Source organism: Periplaneta americana, chromosome 15 (assembly GCF_040183065.1).
Source record: "Periplaneta americana isolate PAMFEO1 chromosome 15, P.americana_PAMFEO1_priV1, whole genome shotgun sequence".
Classification (NCBI taxonomy): domain Eukaryota; kingdom Metazoa; phylum Arthropoda; class Insecta; order Blattodea; family Blattidae; genus Periplaneta; species Periplaneta americana.
In genome coordinates, this window is record NC_091131.1 from 128775546 (window position 1) to 128788213 (window position 12668).

Here is a 12668-nt window from a genome sequence, read left to right on the forward strand (position 1 = left end):
ACAAACAACTAAATTCCAAGCAGAGACAATTGTTTTTAACACAACCAACAACATCGAATGTAAGATCTGAGTTTAACATCGACCTGTGCCGTTCTCTCATCTCTGCTGATATTCCTCTCTACAAACTAAAGAATAAGGTCTTCAGGGAATTCCTTGAAAAATATACTCAACATACAATCCCGGATGAGTCAACACTTAGGAAGACGTATGCTCCATCCATCTACGATGAGACAATACAGAAGATAAGAGATGAAATTAAAGATAGTTCAATTTGGGTTTCCATTGATGAGACTCCCGACAAAGAAGGTAGACTTGTTGGTAATGTAGTTATCGGTTTGTTAAGTGAACAATATTCTGAACGAATTCTTTTACATTGTGATGTTCTAGAAAAGTGCAATAACAAAACTATAGTTAAACTGTTCAACGAAGCTATGGGTATCCTGTGGCCAAAGGGTATTATGTACGATAATGTGTTATTCTTTATTAGCGATGCTGCCCCTTATATGGTCAAAGCTGGACAAGCATTATCTGTTGTATATCCTAAATTGACTCATTTTACTTGTGTGGCGCATGCATTTCATCGTGTGGCAGAAGTGGTCAGAGACAATTTCCCTAAAGTAGATTTGTTGATTTCATCAGTGAAAAAAGTATTTCTCAAAGCTCCCAGTAGAGTTAACGTGTTGAAAGAAATGTACCCTGAAATTCCATTGCCACCAAAGCCAATTTTAACTAGATGGGGTACATGGCTAGAAGCAGTTGAATATTATGCCGAACATATAGACTCTATTAACAATGTTCTCCTTGCATTGGACTCTGAAGATGCAGTCTCAATTGATACTGCGAAAACAGTTACCTGTGACATAAGTGTGAAGAATGACTTAGCTCACATTCAGCATACATTTTCATGCATCATAAAAACGCTCAAAAGTCTCCAAAATAGGCACCTTTCACTATCTGAAAGTTTTGAAATTATAAATAGTACTGTGGAACAACTGAATCGTGGTAGAGGTAAAGTTGCAGATGCAGTAAGAGCTAAGGTGGACACTGTACTTTCAAAAAACCCTGGATATGAAGAACTACAAAAGGTTGTTGCTGTGATGAGTGGTGAATCAACAGTGAAGATTAACTTGGACTTATCCCCAGCAGACATTGTGAAATTGAATTATGTACCAGTTACTTCTTGTGACGTCGAACGCTATTTTAGTCAGTATAAATCTATCCTCAGAGACAATAGAAGAAGATTCACTTTTCAGCACTTGAAAGAAATGTTTGTAACCTATTGTTATGGTAACAGACAATAAAAATTGTGTTTTGTTGAAACTACATTGGAAGATAAGGTACGTCCATTATATTTTTTGTTTAGTTTGATTAAAATGTACCAATATTTAACGTACATAGTCATTTTTTTATAATTTTAAGTCCATATTTAATTCCATATTTTGGTAAAAATCCATATTTAATTCCATATTTTGGTAAAAATAACTACATATATATTTACATATTTCATATATTTTTAGTCCATATAAATCCGTTCCCTGGTGATTACACAAAAATTTATAGAGGTAAAGCAATCCATATTAAGACCTGTGAAATTCTTTAGTTTAGAATACTGCATTCGAAAACTTTTTCTTTCAAAATTGGATAGAAGTAAGAGTTTGTATAGGCCTATATAGCAAGGTGTGAATTTTTTTTTCTAAATAGGGAATTCTTTTCAAAATCAGGGAATTTTTCTCCAAATCAGGAAATTTTTTGTTTAAAGGGAAAATTTTTCTACTGAATCTGATCAACGCTGCTCTCCAGCAACTCCTATGCGCATAGATGTATTTGGACAACGTATCATGAGACCGAAGAGGTATCTAATAGAATAGACAAACCAGGAAACAAAGTACAAAGTTGTGGCATAATAGGCATTGAAATGTCAATGTTTAAGGGGCGTACAAATGAAACAGCACTTAAAAATTATTAACATTTTGTTAGAATCTGAAAACGAGAAATAGGTCTAATTACATTGTGCTGTGAAGCTCCTCACTATCGAAAGGTCATGTGTTTATGGAGCTACAAGTAACAGAATTAGACAGGCTTCATACTGGTCAGTCGCTGTGACCCATGCTAATCATGCGTTCGCCATTGCGGCGTGTAATTACGGACATAGTGTCCTCCTCAGTAAAGTGTGAAGTTAGTCTTAATGACGTCTTCACTGCACGTTCTTCAGATCTTGATTTCACGTATTCCCACATCATCATATTGCTGACGTGTTCAACAAGGTAAAGCATGGATGACTCCAATATCACTGGTACATGAATGACATGAACTTTTAATTTAGGCTATTATGAATCGGGCGTTAGGAAGTGCCTGTTTTATAGGCATGAACGATTAAAAAATCTTAAGTCATAAAGAGACATAGGTTTACACTGATCATGACAAGCTAAGCAATACAATTAAATCTCGTATTGGAACTTCAGTTTTATTTCAGAAAAATTGGTTTGCTTAAGGTAGGCTATTATTATTATTATTATTGTTATTATTATTATTATTATTATTATTATTATTATTACTAATTACTACATTGATCATGACAAGCTAAGCAATACAATTAAATCTCGTATTAGAATTTCAGTTTTATTTCAGCAAAATTTGTTTTCTGAAAGTATTATTTTTATTATATTTTTTCAGAAAGTTAAATTGACATGGCACGCTGTCCCGCAGATATATCTAGCCTATGCGCAAAGAGAGGGAATTGTAGGCTGGCTTTCTCCATTGCTTCTGATCAATTGGAATGTTGATTCTGCCTTCGTCTTCAGGTGAATTAGGCTATTATATTCTCACTTATAAAAGCCGATGTTTACTATTTATTTACTATAGTTATTGCTCAAGCACGTGTATTTTTCGTTTCGTTCATTCATTTGTCGTTTTTTCTTATATATTTAACGATGCTGTATCAAGTACGAGGTAATTTAGCGTCGATGGAAATGGTGATAGCGAGATGATATTTAGTGATATGAAGCCGAGGATTCGTCAGAGATTACCTGCCATTTGCCTTACGGTTGACGAACACCTCGGAAAAAACCCAACCACGTAATCAGCACAAGCGGGAATCGAATCCTTGCCCACGCGTAACTTCTGATCGGCAGGCAAGCGCCATAGATGACTGAGCTACGCTGATGGCTAATTTGTAATTTTAACTGCATTGTATTCTGTTTTATTGATTCACTTATTTCATATGTATTATTTAACATGATGATCCAATGAAAAAATCCAAACCACTACTCTTCTAAAAAAACACCATTACTGCGTAAACAAGGAATATAGGCCTATAAATAATACATACATTCGTAACAGCTCTATAGCAGCCGCGGGATGAGTAAAAGGATCCACAAAACTCGAACGAATGAAGGTGTAAGGCAAGTATTAAATATTACACCCAAAATTGAGACTGTAAACTATTGGAGAAAAAGAAGGGAGAATGGAGGGGTCAAATTCTAAACTGGCTTTTCAATACTCCTACAAACCGAATACAAGAGAGAGAGAGAGAGAGAGACAAAAAAGACACCCATGAAAAACATGTATGCTATGAAGGAGGAGGTCAAGACTTTATTTCTGTTAATAATAGTAATAATAATAATAATAATAATAATAATAATAATAATAATAATAATAATAATAATAATAATATGTTGTTGTTTATTGTGGTCTTGTGGTTGCCACACTACCACTGGAGCCAAGGTTCGCTCGTTCACACCAGCCTAGGGCGAATAATTTTAAAGGCCGATACAAACTTTTGATTCACTTCCTCCGGGAGAAAAGTGAAAAAAGGAGAGCCGTGTCGTAGGTTTATGGCACGTAAAGGAACCCTGTCCCTAGTAGAGGGCTTCCGTCGGCCATTTCTCGCCTATGTTAAATATTGAGACTGAATAATCTCTGCATCATTAAATAAAATGACGATGGTGATGGTGGTAGTGGTGGTAGTTGTAATGTTGGTGGTGCTAGTGGTGGTAGTGGTGGTGGTGGAGATAATGCTATTGGAGTGGTGATAGTGGTAATGGTAGTGGTAGTGATAGTGGTGGTTGTGGTAGTGTTGGTTGTGGTGGTAATGGTTGTTATGAAGGTAGTGGTGGTGGTAATGGTAGTGATGGTGGTAGTAGTGATGGTGGTGGTGATAGTAGTAGTGGTAGTAGTGGTGTTGGCATTATCTGTGCATTTCGAATTGGCGGCTGAAGGCCAAATAATGAACTGGATTTGCCACGTGTGTTTACGCCAATCCTGGATCATTCTTCTCAGTTAAAGTCAGTTGGAAAGCCGGAATTACCAGTGCTTCAGTTCACAGTTTTCGTTCAGTGACTCATGCACTTTTGTACTTTTGTGCTTTTGTACATGACCTTGAGCCGCCGCCAGTTCGAAATGCACAGATAATAGTGATAGTGATGGTGGTGGTAGTGGTAGTGGTGGTGGTAGTTGTGATGGTAATGGTGGTGATGGTAGTAGTGTTGGTGGTGGTAGTGTTGGTGATGGTTGTAGTGGTGGTGGTGGTGTTGGTGACAATGGTGGCGGTGGTAATGATGATTGTGGTAGTAGTGGTGGTAGTGTTGGTGGTAGTTGTAGTGGTGGTGGTATGGTAGTTATTTTATTTTAGTAGGTTATTTTACGACGCTTTATCAACATCTAAGGTTATTTAGCGTCTGAATGTGATGAAGGTGATAATGCCGGTGAAATGAGTCCGGGGTCCAGCACCGAAAGTTACCCAACATTTGCTCATATTGGGTTGAGGGAAAACCCCGGAAAAAACCCTCAACCAGGTAACTTGCCCCGACCGGGAATCGAACCTGGGCCACCTGGTTTCGCGGCCAGACGCGCTGACCGTTACTCCACAGGTGTGGACTGGTGTGGTAGTGGTGGTGGTGTGGTAGTGGTGTCGGTGGTAGTGGTGATTGTGTAGTGGTAGTGGTGATGATGATAATGACGAGTACTTGGCAAATGAATGATTAAAATGTAAAAAAAAAAAAGGTTACACAGATGCGCCTTTTGATAGAAGCACTTTTAAAGAGATAACAGAAAAACGTAACTAGGCCTATGTAGGAAAAACTGAATATTAGTATTAGATGCATTACGGAAGCAATAAACATTTTAGACACGAAAGCGACTACGTACTGTCAACCTCTGAGGAGTTTAGTGCTGAGAGGAATGCGGTTCTGACTAGCCTAGCGCGGAGTGGGAGAGAACAGTGACAGCGGCAGTCTGGAAGGAAGTACAATCATACTGAAAACATTTCACTGGTATAGAATACCTAACACGTGCACACAGTCACACACTACTGCAAACTGAAGACTGCATATTTTTGGACGATTAATACTTCCCACTCCGCTCGGCTCGGCTTGGCTGTAGTAACAAAAGAATCTACCTGCAATCCCCCCGCACCGATGACATCAAAAAATGGACACTCGGTATCAACTTTACAGGAACAATTTGTAAGCATAGGTAGATTGTATGGAAATGGAAGATGGCAAGAATACCTCAGGTCTCAGCGCTAAACTCGTCGGAGGAAGACAATATTGGAAATGCCTATAGACATACTCCCAAAGGCATAATATAATTACAGAGTTAGGAGGCAAACAGGCATAAAAAATGTGTCAGGAATAAATCGCTGCATTATGGGGACCGAACACGGGTATAAACTGAATCATGTTGCTTCTGATGATGATGATGATGATGATGATGATGATGATGATGATGATGATGATGATGATGATCAGCTAGGGTATCGTAACAACTTTAAGTATAAGAAGTCCTGGTTTGCAGTAGCTGTGGATTGGTTACAATTATTTATTAACAGGATTAGGAAGTTCACGCATTTGCATATTTCTTTAAACATCGTTATTGATATGCTGATCAATTTTTTTGTATTTTATTGGGTTATTTTACGACGCTCTATGAACATCTCAGGTTATTTAGCTTCTGTATGAAATGAAGGTGATAATGCCGGTGAAATGAGTCCGAGGTCCAGCACCGAAAGTTACCCAGCATTTGCTCGTATTTGATTGAGGGAAAACCCCGGAAAAAACCTCAACCAGGTAACTTGTCCCGACTGGGATTCGAACCCGGGCCACCTGGTTTCGCGGCCAGACGCGCTGACCGTTACTCCACAGGTGTGGACCTATGCTGATCAATTATGTGTATGAACTACAAATTTTCTAGTGGCCTGAATGAATTTTATTTGCATATTTAGGCTACGCATATTTATGTTCTTTTAAATTAATGGGTCATATTTTAGTAAATATATTTGGCATATTTTAGAGGGGGGGGGGAAACAGCTTTTAAATGCGTCCTGGAATAGACTACACAAGGAAGGGTCTAGAAAACAGAGCAGTGTTTTTGTGAATAGTGACTGGAACAGGCAGTGTTAAAAATGCCGAAAATGAAACCAAGTAATACGAGCAGGCTTAAAAGTTTACAAAATGAATTTTCTAGGATCTTATTAGTACAGATGGCAGAATTTCATATTTTAAGGTATGTGAAAAAATATTTGGAGTGAAAAAAGATTTTAGGTGGTTCAACATATTAATACTGTGACACATAAGAAATTGCTAGCAGAAGATTGTGACAGAAGTAAAGGTGTATAACGGCTATTAGTACACAAGGATCTTCAGAGACAACAGACAAAGATTTTTCATGGAAAGTATTCGTGACACAATGATGGTAAATTGTAATTCAATTCAACCCGTTATTTTGGATGTGAAGCCAAGCACATCTATTTCTCAACAACAAATGTAAGTTTGCATGGGTACATTGCTATGTTTAGATATTTCAGTGCATAGTTCTCACATTTTAAGGGCACAGTTAGATGTATATTACAAGGGTCTTTTTAGCATGAACTTCCTAACCATATTTAATAATATTACCCTGATTTGTGGCTGTTAGTCTACGTTTTCTGGAACGGGGATATATTTTGAGAGGGCAGTTGGGCTCATGTTCAACTGTTAGGCTTTCGAAACTAATTATCGCGTTGCAGATAAGGCGTACCGCTAGACTAATCTGCAAGTTCATTATCGCCCTTTGATTTTCACGTATAATCAAATACTCACCCTTGCGCAGGGTCATGGTGCGGGACCCCTCCATGGGGCTGAAGAGTCCGTTGCACGTGGCATCCCCCGACTGAGCCACCCGGTAGTCCACTCCGTCATCCCTCGTCTCGAGGGTGTGATACGGAGACTCCCCGTTCAACTCCCCTGCACCGGACACACCCGGTAGAGTGGACTTCTCGTACACGAAGCATCGGTAGCGATCCTCGTTCGACGTGGCGTGGTTGTGGTGGATCTTGCCTACCAGGTAGCGCGAAGAGCCTTCCTTCCATGTGGCCAAACACTGTAGTTCTTCCACTGCATCAAAAAATGGACACTCAGTATCAACTTTACAGGAACAATTTGTAAGCATAGGTAAATTGTATGGAAATGGAAGTTGTAGGTCGCTGCAGTCATTCAGTTCATACAGGCAAACTTTTTGTTTGATACATCTTTTTTGCATGCATCAATTAATGTAATGTCAGACGGTGTTGTCACGTTTTAGTTGTAAAGATTATTCTTAGTTACAATTATTTTATACCCACATTAATACATTGATTTATACCGCCACCATTCACAGTGAATCAGTTATAACCTATAAGATGACTTTTAATTGAAAGTGAAATAAAAATTATTAAACTTTTTTGTCGTCAACAATCAATTCGAGATATGACAGCGTTGTTTTATACTCCACGTGGTGTTGACATGGACACGTCATTTGAAAATGCTGAACCATCAGTGTTAGAGATGTACGAGTAGGTTACTGCTTCTTGTGAGTGGAGTGGTATCTGAGAAAACCTAACCAATAAACAAAATCTTATCTTATCCCTTCAAAGGAAATCAGCCGCTTTGAAAGCGGCTGGATATTAATTGAACGAGGATATTATACCTTGCATAGTTTTACACCCTAAAAAGAAGCTAAAATTGAGTATACAGGCACAACCCCTATACTTTAGCCAAACTTAGAGACAATATAAGAAGAGAAACTGCAAGTATTAAGGCAATAAATAGAACTTTTGCGTGGAAATAACAATGTCATGAACATACGTCAGAAACGTGTGAATGCAAACGGACACCACTTTGAACAACTCCTGACACAGGTTAGTACACAATATAAAATAAAAATATAATGGTGTCCATGGATTATTAATCAAAGTTATAATAGTAATAATAATAATAATAATAATAATAATAATAATAATAATAATAATAATAATAATAATAATAATAAAAATATTCGGTAGCTAACGGGTTGAAAATAACTCAATTTAAACCGGCAATGCAAGCATCTCTGACGCATGTGTTCCCAAGCAAAGCTTGAACGTCCTGTACACGACTGCTCTATGCATGTGCTAAATAACTACACCTAAGAAATAATAACACAGTAAAGCATAATTCAACATTCTTCTTGAAGTGCTACAATTTCTTCTTTAGATAGATATTTCTTTCGACCAACATTAAACCCTCGAAAATGACTAGCCACACTGGCTGTGTGGTCAGGACGATGCAGGGTCATCGCATGGACGTCACAGGAGAAGTCTAAGACAAGCGGTAAATATCCTGTCCGGTGGGATGTAAATAAATCTCCGCCCGCGTCGGGAATCGCACCACGGACCGCATGGTTGTGGATAATTAAAACATAACATGAAAATATATAGGTTATACAGTGTTCTCATTTTATGAGGAAACTAGATTACAGCGGAACACCAGCGTACATTTTCCTGCGTGTCGTGCTTGCACCGGCGCGGAGCGTGTTCCGTCACTACCGGCAAGTCAAGATATTTAGCAACTACAGAATAAAATAAGTCAACGGATTTCTTGCGCTAGATGATTAAGTGATTTTCTGGGACTTACTTCTAACTGCGCCCGAATATCTCCAAGTTTATCTTCAGTTACAATGCGCCTTTCCCGCTTCCTCTGTATATCACAAACTGAACCTGTTATACCTATGCCACTTGTTCATCAATTTCGAAATGCAGATTTTGTAGGAATGTCTGAGCCAGGATATTTACGAGCAAATCCCAGAACGCATATTCTATAGTTAAGCTTATATTTTTTCACGTAACATTTTACCAAATAAATTCGCTGTTCAACCGTATACTTCATTTTCCAATCGATTACTTAATACACAAGCAACAGTCACACTCACGTTTAGGTACAATTGTCAGAAGCAACTAAATGCTGGGAATGCTGGGATGTTTTGTAGAACTGGCTTCCCACGCTGCGGTCGGGAGAGCAAAAAGTCGGCCAGCGGCGGAATGATGCGAAGTTTCCTCGTAAAATGAGAGCACTGCACAATCTAGTGAGTTCTAGATAAATGCATTAAAACTGGTATAATATGTATGGAAACTGCACATACTCCTAGTTGTTTAAGGTATGAAGAGTTATTGTTATGTAGTTAATCATACGAGTAAATCTAGGTTATAGACAAAAGCGATGTCATGGAAAAGAGTATGTTTTTTCATAAATGGTGATAAAAGTTTACCAAATCTACGAGTATATTATGAATTTTGAGCCAGAGCTAGAGCGCTGGACTCATATTGCAGTGGACCCGGGTTCGATCCACGTTGTATCCCCGATTTATGACTTGTGTTGGGCACGCCCGTGATCGAGGTAGCACGGAAAGTTTCTCGGGGAGCTCCGGTTCCCCTGTGGTATCCCAATTCTCCATCATCATTTCACCTCATCGTGGATGTAGTATATACTAACCTCCCATGGCGCACCCTGAGCAACGATTCTATAGGTAAATTGGTCTACACAATATGGGTGAATGACCAGCAGTCAAGTACCCGCCATTAGAAAAAAAAATCTGTGAATTTTTAAAGAAATTCAGTAGGATAAAAATTAAATTTTCTTTAAATTGAGTATCGATCGGTGATGAAGTTCCTATCTTGAAAGTGTTATTCGATAAAGAAATATATGCGGATCGGATGGATATATTGAAAAATAATTGACCTTAATATACCATAATAAAAATTTGGCTTGCGGAATAAAAGATGAACCGAGATATAAAACGAAGACCTGTTGGAAGACCTGTTTCAGTGATCATATCAGAAAATATCGATGTCATTTATGACTTAGTTTGGAACTGGGCTGAAATATATATCAGAAACTTTGAAATTTTCCTTTGAACGTAACTTTCACATCATTGTCATAATCCTTTTTTTTTTGGTGGGTTATTTTACGGCGCTGTATCAACAACTCAGGTTATTTAGCGTCTGAATGAAATAAAGGTGAAAATGTCGGTGAAATGAGTCCGGGGTCCAGCACCGATAGTTACCCAGCATTTGCTCATAATGGGTTGAGGGAAAACGCCGGAAAACCTCAACCAGATAACTTTCTCTGACCGGAATTCGAATCCGGGCCACCTGGTTTCACTGTTAGATGAGCTAACCGTTACTCCGCGGGTCATTATCATGATCTAGTATGAGAAACTTATCTACTAAATAGAGAAACTTATCTACTAAATAGATCCCGACCTATCTACACGAATGCTGATCAGAAATTGGTCAGAATGACAATTTCCTCGCTTTGCCGCCGTTCAAATAATATTCTTGTAACACTTTGGATCCTATTGTAACTCTGGACGAAACATGGATACCGGTACATCATTTCGGTCCAGAAATAAAAGAACAATTAAAAGAATAGAAACACATGTTCTCTCCGTCCCAAGAAATTTCTCGTTCAAAAATTGACAGGTAAGTTTCTTACGTAACTTTTCTGGGACAAAGACGGAATAATTATGAAAGATGACTTAGAACAAGCCAAAACTGTAACGGGAACGTATTATTCTTATTTACTTGTATTAACCAAACTTCGGGAAAGAATTGTGGAGAAACAAGGTAAAATTTCCATAGGTGTGTGCTGTTCTTTCAAGAGAATACACTTCTGATAGCGTTGAAGAAAATTGACGAAGGCTTTGAATTGATTGACCATCCCCATATTCATCACATTTAGCCCTCTCAGATCATCATTTAATTCCTAGAAAAGAAAGAACAATGGAAGGGAAGAAGTTTTCATCAAATAAATCAATAATAAGTACTCCGGAAGAGTGGTAGCAGTCCAAAATATACTTTTTTTTATGTTTTCAAGACTTAGAATTTATTTATGACCGTTGTGCTAAGAATGCTAAGTATATAGAGTTAAAAGATGATTATGCTGAACAAATAAAAATTTGTCTTGAGAGACAATAACTTCTTCCAGGTTAGGCTAACAAGGAAGGCTCACCAAGTGATAATGGATTTTCTCAACGACTTTTCCCCCATTTGAAATAAGAAACCTTCCTATAAATTTCTACATTCGGAAAAAGCCTTGTTTTCGAGATATGATTTTTTCAAAATCTTCAATCCAGAGCTATAACAGCTAATGTAAACAATGCTATATAAATAAATCTCATCTAGCTGCATGCCGTACTGTCAAAATCTCCTTAAATAATATAAGTTATGACAATGACATACCAGATACATAATATTCATGAAATTAACTATAGAATAGTATATGAAGAAATTATAAGAAAATGTAAGCATACGTGAAATTACTCACTGTACTGACCACAGTAGTGGAACTTTGCATAACGAACTTTTCAGAAAAGTAAGTTTCTCACAGTCAGCTTTAGAGCAGTTCTGTACAACAACATGAAAACAGAATTCTACAGGAGTGACTAATTTATCAGGTTTGTTGTCAAAGTACCTGGCTTTATGCCACCCATATTTAAACATATTTACATATCTTGGAGATGAAAGCTGATTATGTGTGAAGGACTGTAATTTTATCACATTATCTCTCTGATGTAATATAATATTCGTGCCAAGTAACAAAGCAGTATCAGAGAACTTCGGAATGAAATTTTTCCAAGGCCTAAAGCCACAAACGTCAAGAGGCTGAACAATCGAAGCTGTGTGCTTTGGAATTGAACACTTCCACCGTTTTACCTTCTGGAGTTATTCGTTCTATAGCCTTTCTACCTCGGTAACTGGTCCACGATCTTCCAAAAGAATGCTATGTTCACTGACAGATGGAAAGTATACTTCTTGAAACCACTTCAAGAGGCGAGTTTTCATAAGCTTCTCCGATTTTTAAAGCAATGCATAAATATTTGGGGCCTTAAACATTTTCTTCTTCACGATGACAATGGAGATATGGGACTTATAACATGAGTGTCAAGCGATTATTTAAAAAAATATATATCTAGGCCTTCTCCGGATGTAGAAATTTATAGGGAAGTTTCTTATTTCAAAAGGAACGTATGGGGAAATATCGTTGTGAAAATCCATAATCACTTGGTGAGCTTTCTTTGCAAGGAGTTATCATCTTATCAATAGGTCTATCGCCTTGTAAACAGAAAATAAGATAGTTAATATATAACTTAACTAAAATATAAGTTACGTAAATTCATAACAAGTAAATTACATGTACTAGAAATAAACATCGTAAATAAACAGTTAATACTGTAATATAGGTATGTAACTATTTATAGGATGGCATACAATTAGTATTGCGTATTAACTGTTGATGCAATAATTAGAGCCTATTTGAGTTTATTTCTTAACATTTAATGCTCTGTTGATCATTCTCGCAAATATTGATGCATCAACTGATGCTGGGTGAAGCTGCATG

The 12668-nt window shown here is 37.6% G+C and overlaps 1 protein-coding gene across 2 annotated transcripts in view; it reads right to left on the reverse strand.

The window, feature by feature from the left end:
* Window positions 1-12668, reverse strand: part of LOC138715328 (uncharacterized) — a 1341767-nt gene that overhangs the window by 68886 nt on the left and 1260213 nt on the right. For both annotated transcript variants that reach the window (XM_069848117.1, XM_069848119.1), the window contains one exon: window positions 7077-7370. In XM_069848117.1, coding sequence (XP_069704218.1) covers window positions 7077-7370 — 294 coding nt within the window. The remainder of the gene's footprint in view (window positions 1-7076; window positions 7371-12668) is intronic.